Genomic DNA, 16,468 nt, shown 5'->3' with positions numbered 1-16,468 from the left:
AAGGATGGTAGAATATATGCAAGACAATTGATGACATATACTACTTTCACAAAAAGAAAGCTAAATATTGCATGATTATATCAATTCCCGTTGAAACAGAATTTGCCAAGATTCAGGACATATTTGTGATGAAAATATCAATAAACTTAAAAAGACAAAACATATCTTAACCTACTGAAGGTGATATATGAAAAGTCAAGTAAGTCAAGTAAGAGATGTCAAGGAAGAGATTGAGTCCAAGTGAGCACCTGTGAAAGCACCACCAGTCAAGGAGTACAAAACTCACGTGAACACAATGGTAGAAAATGCAAGGACCATAACCTAATTGTAACCCTGGCAAGCACAGGTAAAAATGTTGGACATAACAATTAGGTGTGGGTGCACCCATGATCTTAAAATAATAACAATGGAATCAGTAAAAACAATGATCAGCAACAAAATGATGGTGGAAGGAAGTATGGAATTAAAAATAAAATTAAAATACTTAATTTTGAAAGAAATAAATGAAAATCCAATTAAATATTTCTATAGAGCCAACAATGAAATACAAACAACAACCACAAAAATGAAAAATGTACCTGTGAAGGATGCGGGCAGAGGGGAGCCAGTGTTGAAGAGAACTAAAGGAATTGGTGCAGGGAAGTTAACCCTGCTGGGTGGACATTGTTGGAACATTGTACATCCGAAATTCAACATAAATATGTGTGCAAATCACGTTGCCTTAATATTAAGTAAAAAATTAAAAATATATAGTTCCTATTTGGTCATTCCAACTTTTACAAATTCATCATATCTGAATTGGATATATTGTTTGCTTTAATTGGCTTTTATTTCTCGAAATATGGTGACTTAAAATTTAAACCTTTTTGCCTGCCACAGACGCATAGGGTGCATTCCAGAGGGTATTATGTATTTTATGTTCCACAGAGGGTGTGGGTGGTGGAAGGGATACTGGGGACATTGGTGGTGGAAAATGCACACTGGTGGAGAGGTGGGTGTTCGATCATTGAATGACTGAAACTCGATCATAAAAGCTTTGTAACTGTATCTCACGGAAATTCAATAAAAAGTAGACCTTTTATTCGTATCTCAAATTTACCAAAATCTGTCCACTGTTTCAAGTATTTTATTATTCTGGAGGTGACATGGTTACAGTAGTGTTAATGTTGATAGTGCATAAATTACTACACCACCACTATCAAAATAATGAAGAACCTGTACCACTTTCTTTTTATTTTCTTGATAATTTTTGGCTGCACCCAGTATTTCTCAAGGTCTACTCCTGGCACTGTGTTCAGAGATCACTACTGGCTGTGCTCAGATTACCCTATGGAGTGCTGGGGATCAAACCTGATTGGCCATATGCAAGGCAACTGGCAAGTGGCCAGTCCCTATTTGCTTGACTTCTACTTTTTCCATATGCATATATCCTGATAAACTCTACTCAATTTCACAGATTTTTAACTTTCTTTCATATGCATTTGTCTATGAATTTGTTTTCTTATGTTTGGGTTATAAAGATTTATGAGCTTTGCAATTTCTAATTATCATATAGATAGATAAAACTTTACTTATTCCATGGTAATCCATAATTATTCTTTAAGTAATATTATAGTGACAATTTAAAATGTGGGAGAGTGTCTCAATACATGATTCATCTCAACTGACTTATTCAAAAAGTGCTTTATCTGGTTCTGAGTCTGAGGCTTTTTCCCAGAGTGCCCTGCATATGTTGAATATTATGTAAAAAGACTCTTGATCCTTCATAAGGAGATGCCCTATTTTAACTTGTAGCCAGTTGCTTTTCGTTTACTTTCCTGGGTTGTAGTTCCAATGGCACTTAATTAATAAGACTGTGGCGCATTGCTGAATTTCAGTGTTCTGGCTTCTGCATGGTTTCTGATGCATTGTTGGTAAACATGTCCATAGGGGCAGAAAATGGCATGCACTTAGGTAGATTATGATCTGCACTTATTATAGTGCCTATTCTGTAGGTGACATCCCAGTGACTCGTTTATGTCCAAAGTCAAAGTCTGTACATGTTCATCTTTCACCTTTTAATCCACTTCTCATTTTGTCTCCCTCTTGTAACCACAATTTGTACTCTGGACTGCAATTTTTATTTCATTTATTTTGGGGGAAGGTTTCCTCTCAAGCAGTGTTCTGCAGGTTAGGTTTCCTTTATGGAGATTCCTTGGCAGTGAATTCAGTTCAGTGATTAAGTTCAATAATAGGGCCATAGAATGTGGTGCTGTTCAGAGTCTGAAGTGCTGGGAATTAGTAGGAGCACCAATGTGCTCAAGAGCCACCATGACCACAACTGTCATTACTCAAAGGAGCCCTATGATGCTGGGGTTTGAATCTAGGTGTGACTCATGCAATACATGCAATTTAACTCCTGTACTATATATATGGGCTGGAGTGATAGCACAGCGGTAGGGCGTTTGCCTTGCATGCAGCCAGCCCTGCTGAGCCGGGTTTGATTCCTCTGCCCCTCTTGGAGAGCCCAGCAAACTACCGAGAATATCTCGCTCGCACGGCAAAGCCTGGCACGCTATCCTTGATGTACACAATATGCCAAACACAATAACGAGTCTCAAAATGGAGCCGTTACTGGGACCGCTCGAGCAAATCAATGAACAACGGGAGAACAATGCTACTATATATATATGTATATATATATGCCCCCTACTTCGTATTTTGTGTTCCACATAGAAATAAAATCATATTATATTTCTATTTCTATAGCTGACCTTATCACACTTGCCATAATACCCTCAGGGATCTTCAATATTACCACAAATAGTGATATATTTTCTATGACTTAGTAATATTCCACTCCATGTAAGTGTGATATAGATGTAATTGTCATCATCAATATCCATTGATTTCTTCTTTTGTTTGCTTTGAGGTCACGCTCAGTGGAGTTCAGGGATTAATTTTTGGCTATATGCTGAGGCATCACTCCTTGCCATGCTAAGGGGACTATATGGGATACTGAACATCAAACCCAGGTCAGGCACATGCAAGACAAGCACGCTACTGCTATACTATCAATCAGGTCCAACATTAATCTCTTACTGGACACATAGGTTGTCCTGTACATCTGCTATTATCAATACTGCTACTATAATAAATCCTTTGGGGTGAGTATTTTTGTATGCTTTGCTTAAAACTCACATAGAAGTGTAATTGTTAAGTCATGTGGTAGTTCTACTTTCAACTGTCATGAAAGTTGAATCTCTCAACTTTTATTAAAGTTGAATCTCTCCCTAGTTGTACTTCATTAATGTCTACTTGTGAGCAGTCTTCAAATGACTAAATTTTCTTTCTCTTTCTATCCCGCTGTTTGCCATAAATAATGTTTACCAATTTTACACATATTTCTGTGGCTTTCTGAGTTTTATGAAGCTTTATTTTTAAAAATAAATAAAATATTTATAAAATAATGAAATAAATAGAACAAAATTAATAACACAAATTCAATTGTTTTTATTATTTGTTGACTAAATTTTACAGACTATCGAATTCATAATTGTAATAAACTACTCTAGGCACACGTTTGATATTGTTTTACTATTGCTTTTCTTTGACTAACAGATTGGTTATGTCAAACATAGGGGTTCTACCTTCATTCTTGATGGTCTGCTAGAGATTTCTCCACCAAATTCTGTGCTATAAGCCACAAAACGTAAGACACTTTGTGACTAAGTGTAAGACACTTTGTAACACTAGTAGGGCGAATTTGTGACAGAAATATTTTTTGGAACACCCTTTAGAGCCAAAAATATCTGTTTTTTAGAAATTGGGTCAAAGAAATATCTCAAAGGGCTGAGCATATGCTATGCCCTTGACATGCCCAGGTTCAATCCTCATAACCAGACTGTCCTAAAATCACTGCCTGGCAGCAACCCCAGAGTAGAGGGTTGGGAGAAGCCCCTGAGAACTTCTGGGTGTGAGCACCAAAACAAAGGAAACAGAAAGAAAAGAAAATTAAAAAAAGAAACTTAAAAATCAGGTCAGATTATTTCCATGCACAGTTTTGGCTATAATGAAGCAGCTTGTTGCTATCCTATTATCTCACAGAGATAAAGTTTGAATGAAGGCATCAAAGAACTTTTGTGTGTAGAAACCCAGGAAAGAAGAATCTGGATAGAAGATAAACTCACCAAGGGGAAGCTCAGCAACCCTACTTTCTTTCCTTAAAAACTGCTGAATCCTCTCTGCTCTAATGAACAAAACATCATTCTCTAGGCATAACTTACCCAGCAAGAAACATAAGAGAAACTGTCATCACCTCAGAAAACAAACTCATGAGTACAAGGAAAAAAAACTTGGAATTAAGTTTATTATCCCCTTTCTATTTCTTTTCTATTTCTATTACTTTATATTGGTACCCCTGTGGTCTTTTTGTTCTTTTCAAGTCACTGTAAATCCAACATCAAATCACAATGATATATTCATTTATTTCTTTTTGCTCTGCTGGGCATAAAACCTAGGGCACACATGTATAGTCAAATGTTCTACTGCTGACTTATAGCCCTAGCCACAGTGGATATATTTCAATCAATGTTCATTTATTCTTCTACTCAATACTCAGTTTGTCCCTATAAGGTGGAGCCTCATATTCTGAATCTGTCTTACCAGGGAGGAGCACAAACCAAGTGCTTAGTACCTAATTACAGAAAGTGTGTCAAATTCCTAAGTAAAGTGTGTTGACAACATACTTGATTGCTTTATTATCACATAGCATTACTGTGCCTAACCCTCCATCAATGTCGTAAGCTGACATGACCTCTTTGCTACTTTGGTGTTCAAGCATTACTAAAATTGTTCTACTATTACTAGTTGGGGGTAGAAAAATTAAGACTTATTCTTCTTCATTGAATCATTCTACTTGGGGCACTGGTGACCTCAACTTGGCTCATGGATTTGAATATATTTTGCCTTAAAATTTCATTTAACACTATAATTAATTTTCATACTCTATTTTTCTCTTTGCTATTTTATGCTATCATCTATTTTCCAGTTTAAAGTCTCTCTTTTCCCAACACAACTCTTATTTATCATCATACTGGCACTCTTATGAAAAGATTTTGTCAGTAACTTACCAAGTATCTTCTCTGACTCCTCATTCCCATGATTTTTTCCAATTATGTGTGTACATTTTGAGGAATGGTTCCTTGGGCCTTGGTGAAAGATCCTTTGGTGCACGGCTCCCTTTTCCCCAAACTTTTCTTTTCTGATTTCAAACATCAGGCCCTAGCTCTCCCAGGTTGTTGTGAAGTGAACTCTACAAGAAATAGTTTGAATGTTATGAAACCTGTAAATTCTGGGATTACAAAACATTTGTATCCATGATTATTTGAATACAGCTGCTATGTAAGTGTTGAATTACATATAGGGGAATTGGATAACCCTTTGAATGCACCCCATTGCTCTGAGCAATTACAATACTATGCACACACTGCTAGGAGTAAGTGAGCAGTGGTTTGTCATTATGTTGACGTATAGAACTATTTTTCTCATATTTTAACCCCCAAATTTGTATTCTTTTTTACCAGACTATTCAAACACTGTGCAGTCAGGCAAACAGAAAGGCCTCCAAAGACTCCATCCTTTTGTATCTCTTTTAGCCTGAGAGCAAGATTACTTAACATGATAAGACATTGTAACTTTACACATCAGCCAAAGTTAGAAATTTATGAGGGTTCATGAAAAGGACAAATTCAAAGACCTCTGGGTTTCAAATTAATGACTGTAGTTCAGCACATACCTTAAATTTGTGTATTTCATGAACTGATTTCTTATTTATTTTCGAGGTTTCTGAGTAGTTACCCTTATCCTGGTCTCATCTATTCAATAGAAATGTCCACTTTTGTTTAAATGCTTGAGAACCCTACATCAGGTGTGTGCCCTCTAGGTTTTGTCTTTAGTCAATTTGCTTTCCCAGATTGGAAGGATGGGGCAGGAGAATGAATGGAAATTTTCGTTGGAAAACATTATATTTTTTAAATTTACCTCTAAGAGCTAAATGGGGGCAAGCTTATGTATGGCAGTGAGGGGTCAACCCACGTCTGGCATTGGGTCATCGTGGAGGAGTCGGAAGTGGTTGGGGTTTTTCGGGGAGGAGATCCGCTTACACACAAGAGGAGGGGATTGAGCCGCCATATCTGCTACTGCCGCCGCAGTTGCAAACGCAGTGCCCTTAGCTGCACCTACCCTGCTGCTGAGGTTCGCGCAGCTGCCGCTAGCTCAGGCAGGCTTATCTCTGCCGGTCTCGCCCGCCCTCTCTGGTCAGCTGACCATACTTCCTCAGATCAATGGATCCTGGCAGCAGCAGCAGCGACTCGGCACCCGAGTGCTGGGACCAGGTGGACCTGGAAGTCCCGGGTTCGGCTCTGAGCGGGAACAGAGCTTCCTTGGCGGCTGGAGCCGAGGATCCGCGCGAGCCGCTCATCTCGGCCTTTAGCCATCAAATCAAAGCCCACGCCAAACCTTTCGTGCCTATTGTACACGCTGCAGAATTCGTGCAGTCCTTCCAGAGGGGCCGAGCCCAGACGCAGAGCCTCCAGGATGAAACCTGCGCTGACGTGAGCAAACCGCAAGGTAAAAGGCTGGGACGGGGGGCACCTGTAGATCATTCCAAAGAGGAACAGTTAGTGTTGCGTGAAGGTTCCAGTTCTGCCGCTACCATGGAACTTTCCGAAACTGTTGTAGAAAATGCAGAGGTCTTAAAAGAGTCATGGGAACAAAATAAAGAAATAAGTGAAGCTGAACCAGGGGGTACCTCCTTGGGGGAGACGGGGTTCCCCAAAGAAAAAGTAAAGGAAATGATGGAGAAGGAGAAAATGAAAAAACAGAAATCTGTGGCAGTACCGACAGGTGCCCCTAGGAAAGAACATGTAAATGTGATATTCATTGGGCATGTAGATGCTGGCAAGTCAACCATTGGTGGACAAATAATGTTTTTGACAGGAATGGTTGACAAAAGAACACTTGAAAAGTATGAAAGAGAAGCTAAAGAAAAAAATAGAGAAACTTGGTATTTGTCCTGGGCGTTAGATACAAATCAGGAAGAACGAGACAAAGGTAAAACAGTAGAAGTGGGTCATGCGTATTTTGAAACAGAAAAGAAACATTTCACAATTTTAGATGCCCCTGGCCACAAGAGTTTTGTTCCAAATATGATTGGTGGTGCATCACAAGCTGATTTGGCTGTCCTGGTAATCTCTGCCAGAAAAGGAGAATTTGAAACCGGATTTGAAAAAGGTGGACAGACAAGAGAACATGCTCTGTTGGCAAAAACAGTAGGGGTGAAGCATTTGGTAGTGCTTATTAATAAGATGGATGATCCCACAGTAAACTGGAGCAATGAGAGATATGAAGAATGTAAAGAAAAACTTCTGCCCTTTTTGAAAAAAATAGGCTTCAGTCCCAAAAATGATATTCACTTTATGCCATGTTCAGGACTGACTGGAGCAAATATTAAAGAACAATCAGAATTCTGCCCTTGGTACACTGGATTGCCATTTATTCCATATTTGGACAGCATGCCAAACTTCAGCAGATCAATTGATGGGCCAATTAGACTGCCTATTGTGGATAAATACAAGGATATGGGCACTGTGGTCCTGGGAAAACTGGAGTCAGGATCCATTTCTAAAGGCCAGCATCTTGTGATGATGCCAAACAAGCACAATGTGGAAGTTCTTGGACTACTTTCTGATGATACTGAGACTGACTATGTGGCCCCGGGTGAAAACCTTAAAATCAGGCTGAAAGGAATTGAAGAAGAAGAGATTCTTCCTGGATTCATACTTTGTGAGCCAAAAAATCTATGCCACTCTGGACGTACATTTGATGTTCAGATAATGATCATTGAGCACAAGTCCATTATCTGCCCAGGTTATAATGCAGTTCTGCATATTCATACTTGTGTTGAAGAAGTTGAGATAACAGCCTTAATCTCCTTGATAGATAAAAAGTCAGGAGAAAAAAGTAAGACACGGCCCCGTTTTATAAAACAAGACCAAGTGTGCATTGCCCGTTTAAGGACAGCAGGAATTATATGCCTTGAGACATTCAAAGATTTTCCTCAAATGGGTCGTTTTACTTTAAGGGATGAAGGTAAGACCATTGCAATTGGGAAAGTTCTGAAACTAGTCCCTGAGAAGGACTAAGCTGTTTTCTTAGTGTCCATACACTATACTGTGATGATTGCCTACAACAATTCACCTCTTTCTCTTATTCAGTGCCCATTGACAGACTTTTATCTGTATTTTGCAAAAAGAAATTATACAGCAAAAATTTATATATTGTCAGCTTCTCATGTTGAGATCTCAGTTTTACCACTGTTGAATTTACCTGCAACTTTTTCTCCTATGCCATTCTACTTCTGTAGACAGAAGCAGTAGTAGTTTTGTAAGTGATGTGGGTGTAATTGTCTATAATAATGAAAATTTAATATATTTTTAAATTTTTTCATTTCCCTTAGAATATTTAGAAAAACCTTTCATGCAGACCAGATTGTGTCAGTGTGTGTGTACACGTAAAAAGACAACTAACATGTGAATAAAGTATCTCCTTTGAAACTCTCACTGGTTTGAAATGGTTTTTGAGTAATATATTTAATTTGTATGTGATAATTTTCAATAAGAATTTTTGCTTTCTCGCATTATTGGACACATTTTATTTTGGGGGTGTTATATTTTATTAATTTATGCTTTTCTTTGCCAGGGATGGAACTCAGTACTTCACAGAGGATTTTAGAAACTGTCCTTCAAGAACACTGGGTGATCTCCCTTAACTGTGGTATACAAAAGAATAACCAGAAAATAAAATGCATGATATAAAAGGGTGGTACCCATATTACCCTTGACCATTAGTCATGAAAATGAGAAGGATAGGAAGGAAAGAAACTGAACAGGGCAGTAAGAAGAGATGAAAGGTGGTAACAGGTATAGAGGTCAGAGTCTCTAGCACATCAGTGGTGTACATGTGTGGTCTATGCTTATATCTAAACCAACAATACTGTAAGCATGAGATTCAAACTACAACAATTAAATTTTAAAATGTGTCTGTCAATGATGGGGGGAAAGCAGGGGACATTGGTGTAAGGAATTTGACAGCATTGATCTGAATGGTGCTAGAACGTTGTACATCTCAAACTCAAATAACTGTGTAAGTCATTGTGCCTTAATATTTAATGTTAAAAAATTCCCTTCACTAAAAGTGACGAAAGGAAAGTCATGGAGGGGCTTGGAAATACTGCTGGTGGTGGAGGAGCAGTGATTTTTATACTATAAATATGAATGTAAGTATTATTTTAACTATGCCTTCAAATGCAGTAAAGCATAATAAACAGGCAAATAAAACAGTCCTTTCACTCACTGAAGTCACTTATGAACAATTTACAATGTACGAGTTTATATTAAGGGAATTTTGTTTCACCTAAAATTGTTTTTAGGGCTCTTCCTAATAAACTTTTTTCTGTGTGTCCAAGTCCAGTAAAAAGCAGCTCTTATACTTCCTTAATTGTGATTTGAAAATTTCTCAGGCTTACTTTTAATCTGTACATTAATGCTGAGCCTGAGAAATTACATCTATAACTGGGGATTCAGACCATATGATACTTGAATTTATCTTTATTTATTTATTTTGGTTTTTTTTTATCATACCTGGCGATGCTCAGGGGTTACTCCTGGTTCTGCACTCAGGAATTATTCCTGGTCAGGGATCAAACCAGGGTTGGCCATGTGCAAGACAAATGCCCTACCCACTTATCCGTTACTCTGACCTCTTGACTTTTATCTTTAATCCATCATATTAACCTACCAATTATGTTGTTCACTGTGAGGCACTGTGTGGCACAACACAAAGATATTCGTATATTAAGTAGATAAATATTTGCAATAGGGACTATATGTCACTGGAAAAGGAAGGGTTAGAAATTGTTCTTGTGGGACTGGAGCGATAGTACAGTGGGTAAAGCATTTGCCTAGCACACGGCAAACCTGGGTTCGATTCCCAGTACCCCATTTGGCCCCCCAGCACTGCCAGTAGTAATTCCTGAATGCAGAGCCAGAAACAACCCCTGTACATTGCCAGGTGTGACCCAAAAAGAAAAAAAAGAAAAGAAAAGAAAGTGTACTGGTATGGGAAATGAGGATATGGAAGGTAATTTTTATCTGATCGAACACTCACTCTTGCTATAGGATATTCTGGACATGTATCTAAGCAATGTGTTGATAAAAGTGCCAGTCATGGATCCTTTTGTGCCTACATTTATTAACAGGAAACCTGCCTTTTAAACCACATAATTGTCATTAGCTGCAAGAACTTTCTATCTTGGTAAGTGGGTGTTACCCTAATACCTATCTGGTACAAATGCTACCCAATTCTTTACACTTGGGTTAGTTGAATAGGGGTGTTTTGAGGAAGCCCTGGTCATATGCTCCAACAAATATAATGACTGAACTAAAGACCTACCAAGACAGTGTTCAAGGGAAACAGACGCTCTGGTAGGTGAAAGGTGTGTGTGGTGTTGGAACACTGTATCCATGAAATCCAACCATTAACAATATTGTCATACTTGTCACACTTCCTCTCATTGTTCATCGATTTGCTCGAGTGGGCCCAGTAACATATCCATTTTGAGACTTGTTGTTACTGTGTTTGGCATATTGAATACATCACCGGTAGCTTGCCAGGCTTTGCCGTGCGGGCAAGATACTCTTGGTAGCTTGCCAGGCTCTCTGAGAGGGTGGAGGAATCGAACCCAGGTCGGCCATGTTGGCCTAGTGCAAGGCAAATGCCTTACCCACTGTGCTATCGCTCCAGCCCAACAATATTGTAAATCAATAAGATATAAAATAAAATATAAACACCAATCTAGAGGTTGCCAATACTTTACCCTTGCAGGCACTTAAAAATTGTCTGATGCTGAAACTGTGACTCAGTGGTAAAACACTTGCCTTGCATTGTGTGAGACCTTGGGTTTAGTTCCCAACACAGCATATTCCCTGAGCACTGTTAGTCATGACCCTGAAACATCCATCAAGAAGTTCCTGAGCATACTAGGTATGGCCCAAACATACATATCCTGTAGATTTGTGGAGGGAAGGGTGAGGGGGTATTTGAGTAGGGGACCCTGAGACAATGATGAAGAAAATCACTCTGTAAAACACAGTGACTGATATAACATTTAGCAAAAAATAAAACCATTTGCAGGCTATCGAATGTAGCCTGCCCACAGGGCAGAGTCTGGCAAACTCCCCGTGGCGTACCAAATATGCCAAATACCAGTAACAATGATGGGTCTCATTCTCCTAAAGAGCCTTGAATATAATCTCAGGGCTAGGACGAAAGAGACGTTACTGGGGCCTGCTCGAGGCAATCGACGAATAACAGGATGATGAAATGAAATGAAAAAACCATTTGGAAATTTTTTTTCTTTCGTAAATTTTTTTATTAGTGAAACACCATGAGGTACAGTTGTAGACTTACAAATTTTTGTGCTTGGATTTCAATTATACAATGATCGAATACCCATCCCTCCACCAGTGCCCATTTTCCACCACCACGTGTCCCAGTATCCCTCCCACCGCCCCCATCCCCCCATCCCACCCTGCCTCTGTGGCAGGGCATTCCCTTTTATTCTCTCTCTCCTTTTGGGTGTTGTGGTTTGCAAAAGAGGCATTGAGTGGCGATCATGTTTGGTCTATAGTCTACTTTCTGCATGCTTCTCTCATCCTGGGGGGATCCTCCCAACACACTTTATTTGGTGCTCCCTTCTCTATCTGAGCTCCCTTTTCCCCTAGCATGTGTGGCTGGCCTCCAAGCCATGGAACAAACCTCCTGGTACTAATCTCTGCCACTCTTGGATGTTAGCCTCCTATTTTGTTACTTTATGTTCCCCAGATGAATGCAATCTTTCTATGCCTGTCCCTCTCTTTCTGACTCATTTAGGTTAGCATGATACTTTCTATGTAGTACCACTTGTATGTAAATTTCATTACTTCATCTTTTCTAACAGCTACATAGTACTCCATTGTGTAGATGTACCAAAGTTTCTTTAACCAGTCATCTGTTCTCGGGCACTCAGGTTTTTCCCAAATTCTAGCTATTGTAAACAGTGCTGCAATGAACAAACACGTGCAGATGTCACTTCAACTATACTATTTTGCCTCTCTGGGATATATTCACAGGAGTGGTATTGCAGGGTCAAATGGGGCTCAATTTCTAATTTTTTGAGAATCGTTCATACTGTTTCAGCCCTTTTGGAAATTTTTTTTTCCTTTTGGAAAAATATTTTTAAAAAACACCTCAGTAGGGGGAGATGAGCTAGGGAAAGAAAACCAGACTTGAAGAGACATCGTAATAGTAGAGGAAGGTTGTGGGCGCTTTGGTGGTCATGTGGGGTGGGGTATAGTAGTTTTATACATTGACATAATAAATTTAAACACTATTATAACTCCCTAAACTATAAGAATGCAAATATCTTTCAGAGATAAGAACATAAATCTTTGGAAGTAGATTTTAGAACTAATTATTTTCAGTTCCTTGAGTCTATAATACAGGTGGTTGAAAATGTTAAACTCTGATGTTTTAGGAGGAAAAGGAAATAAAATAATTTATTTTAAATTTATGGCTGGCTTTGATAATTTTCTTTAATCATTTTAATCATTTCCAAGTTTAATCATATTTTCCAATGCTGCAAATTTGGGCTTTTCATAAATACAATAATAGTTTTCTTAGTTATATAGAACAGTGTCCCTTCAGAGGTCCGCAGTTTTCTCCTACTGAACCTCAAATTCTAAGCAACCAAGATAATATAGAAGCTATTCAAGAGTGGCTTCATACTTCATACTACAAGCCACAGTACTTTGTTTTACATTAATATTTCTCAATAAGTGTACCCATTGGTTCCTTGCAACGTTGCTCCCATTGCTCTAGTTATTTCCTCAACTAGACATTACGGAGAAAATTGAGAAGATTTGGCAAAAGGGACAATTTGTACTTTAGGAAAGAGAACACTGTGTACCTAAAGCACTATTATGAAGAACTTTGTAAACAACGGTGTGTTAATGCAAAATAAAAATGAAAAGTTTGGGCGGGCTGGCTTCCACATTGTTTATTATGAGCATTTTCCACTGGAACTCAGGACAAACTGCCCATACTTTTGATGTCCCCTGCAGTTATTGTTACTGTTTAATTATAAATAATTCCAGGGGGCAGAGAGACAACACAGGGATTAAGATGCTTGTCTTTCTTGTGGCTGATCCCAGTTTGATTCTTAACCCTACATATGGTCCCCCAAGCACCACAAAGGAGTGACCCCTGTACAGAGCCATAAGTAGTGCTCAGTACCTCTGGGTATATCCCCAAATCTCTTCCGAAAATAATCAAGCAAGAAATATAGAGGACTTCAGCAAGCTCCTTATTTCTACACAGAGTACTATAAAACTATCAGTTTGTGTATGCAAGATAACTTGCATACATATCTCAGTCTTTTAGTAAATATATTTATCTGCTGAATACTAATATCTATCTCCAGTTTTTGTTATGATCTAGAAAAAGACATTTGTACACAATCATGTCACTGGATCTTTCCAAAGATATAACACATAAAAACATGTATCCAATAAACAATAGCTTTACCTTCACATTTGGGACACTATGCTGGTTTTCATCTCTAATAGATATTTTGATGAATTAGTCCTCCTAAGACTATTTGTACTGTCTCATACCACAGTCTATCATAGTACTTTGTCATACCAATACATTTACAAAACACATTGTCACATGGTTAATGATTGAGAAAAACCCCAAATCGCTTCTACAGATTTAACTGATAGTCCCTGAATTAAAGGTTGGCATTTGATTTTCACCTTTATATGATTTTTTACTTTAATACAGGGCTAAACAGAAAACATTGCTTTTTTCCCAGCGTAAACAATCAAACTCAGGTTCTCACACATGCAAAGAAAATGCTCTATTGCTAAGCTACATCCCTGACTATATTCTGCTTTAATTGGTGCTCATGTGACTTATTTAATTGAGCTTTCTAAACTGCTTTGTTTGCGTTTTCAGGATACAAATGAAAGATGAAATAAAATGCAGTGATAGATTTTTTACATCTAGAAGCTGAGCTCCATTGTGGTGCTAATAACAGAATATTCCCAGTTTCTTTAGTGTACTTAAAACAAGAAAAACTCTGGTCTAAAAAAACTGGCTACTTTAAAGAGGCATATAATTGTACCTCCTAAAACATACAATCATGTAAATTAATGTTACCTCAGTTAAAAATTTTAAGTTCAATTAAAGGGTAGATGAGTCACATGCATATATTTTATACATTTAAGAAGGAAATAAAGTGTGAAAGACGAGGATATATTTAAGAATGGCCTAATCATGATATCAACCCCTTATCAGATGGGTATTGGGTGAATATCCTTTCCCATTCTGTAGATTGTCTTTATATTTTGGTCACAGTATCTTTTGCAGTGCAGAAACTTCTTAGTTTAATATAGTCCCATTTGTTTATCTCTGTTTCCACTTAGTTTGTTAGTGACGTGTTATTTTTGAAGAAACAGATAGCCTGAATATTGTGGAGAGTTTTGCCGATATTGTTTTCAATGTACCTTATGGATTCTGGTTTAATGCTGAGGTCGTTAATCCATTTTGATCTGATTTTTGTACATGGTGTTAAGTCGAGGTCTAAGCCCATTTTTTTTTTTGCACGTGGTTGTCCAGTTATGCCGGCACCTTTTGTTAAAGAGGCTTTCCTTGCTCCACTTCACATTTCTTGCTCCATTATCAAAGATTAGATGTTCATACATTTGGGGTTGTGTGTAAGGATATTCCACCCTGTTCCATTGGTCTGTGGCTCTGCCTTTTTTCCAGTACCATGCTGTTTTAATTGTTACCGTATTGTAGTAGAGTTTGAGATTGGGGAAGGTGATGCCTCCCATCGTCTTTTGCACAAGATGAGCATTTGTTGTTCCAAAAAATTTTAGGAGTGCTTGATCCACTTCTTTGAAGAATTTCATGGGTATCCTTATACGGATCGCATTGAATCTGTTTAGTGTCTTGGGGACTATTGCCATTTTGACAATGTTAATTCTTCCTATCTATGAGCAGGGGATATATTTCCATTTCCACATATCCTCTTTTATTTCTTGGAGTATCGTTTTGTAGTTTTCTTTGTAGAGGTCCTTTACATCCTTAGTTAGGTTGATTCCGAGGTACTTGATTTTCTAGGGCATGATTGCGAATGGGATTGCTTTTTTCATGTCTCTTTCTTCTGTCTCATTATTTGCATAGAGGAAGGCCATGTATTTTTGGGTATTGATTTTATAGCCTAGGAGTTTCTTGGTAGAGGCTTTAGGATTCTCTAGATAGTATAATATTATCTGCAAATAATAAGAGCTTGATTTCTTCCCTTCCTATATGGATGTCCTTAATATCTTTTCCTTGCCTAACTGCTATTGCAAGTAATTGCAGTATTGTATTGATCAGAAGTGGCGAGAGTGAGCATCCATGTCTTGTCCCTCCGCAAGAAGAAAACATCCAACCCCATCAAAAAATGGGGCGAGGAAATGAACAGAAACTTTGTCAAAGAAGAAATCCGAATGGCTACAAGGCACATGAGAAAATACTCTACATCATTAATCATCAGGGATACGCAGATCAAAACAACAATGAGATATCATTTCACACCACAGAGACTGACCCACCTTCAAAAGAACAAAAGCAACCGGTTCTGGCACAGATGTGGCAAGAAAGGGACCCTCCTTCACTTCTGGTGGGAATGCCGACTGGTTCAGCCCTTTTGGAAAACAGTATGGATGAGTCTCAATAAATTAGAAATTGAGCTCCCATTTGATCCAACAATACCACTCCTGGCAATATATCCCAGAGAGGCAAAAAAGTATAGTCGAAATGACATCTGCACCTGTATGTTCATTGCTGCACTGTTCACAATAGCCAAAATCTGGGAAAAACCTGAGTGTCCGAGAACAGATGACTGGTTAAAGAAATTCCGGTATATCTACAAAATGGAATACTATGCAGCACATAGAAAGGATGAAGACATGAAATTTGCAAACAAATGATACTACATGGAAAGTATCATGCTAAGCTAAATGAGTGAGAAAGAGAGGGACAGACAGAAAGATTGCTTTCTTCTGGGGAACATAAAGTGACAAAATAGGAGACTAACACCCAAGAATAGCCGAGATAAGTACCAGGAGGTTTACTCCATGCCTTGGAGGTCAACCGCACATGCTAGGGGAAAAGGCAGCTCAGGTAGAGAAGGGAACACCAAGTAAAGCGCGTTTGGAGGACTCTTTCTGGATGCGAGATGCGTGCTGAGAGTAGATTATAGACCAAACACGATGGTCACTCAATGCCTCTATTGCAAACCACAACACCCTAAAGGAAAGAGAATGCAAAAGGGAATGTC

General features: G+C 38.4%; 1 protein-coding gene across 1 annotated transcript; it reads left to right on the top strand.

Annotated features, from left to right (window-relative positions):
* Positions 1 to 6,323: 6,323 nt before the first annotated feature.
* On the top strand, positions 6,324 to 8,538 carry GSPT2 (G1 to S phase transition 2). The gene has a single exon (XM_056128639.1). It carries the CDS (start codon positions 6,324 to 6,326, stop codon positions 8,181 to 8,183), a length of 1,860 nt encoding a protein of 619 aa, XP_055984614.1. The 3' UTR covers positions 8,184 to 8,538.
* The last annotated feature ends 7,930 nt before the right edge of the window (positions 8,539 to 16,468 follow it).

Source organism: Sorex fumeus, unplaced genomic scaffold, assembly GCF_029834395.1.
Source record: "Sorex fumeus unplaced genomic scaffold, SorFum_2.1 ptg000065l, whole genome shotgun sequence".
NCBI classification, from domain to species: domain Eukaryota; kingdom Metazoa; phylum Chordata; class Mammalia; order Eulipotyphla; family Soricidae; genus Sorex; species Sorex fumeus.
This window is presented reverse-complemented; position numbering and strand designations above follow the sequence as displayed.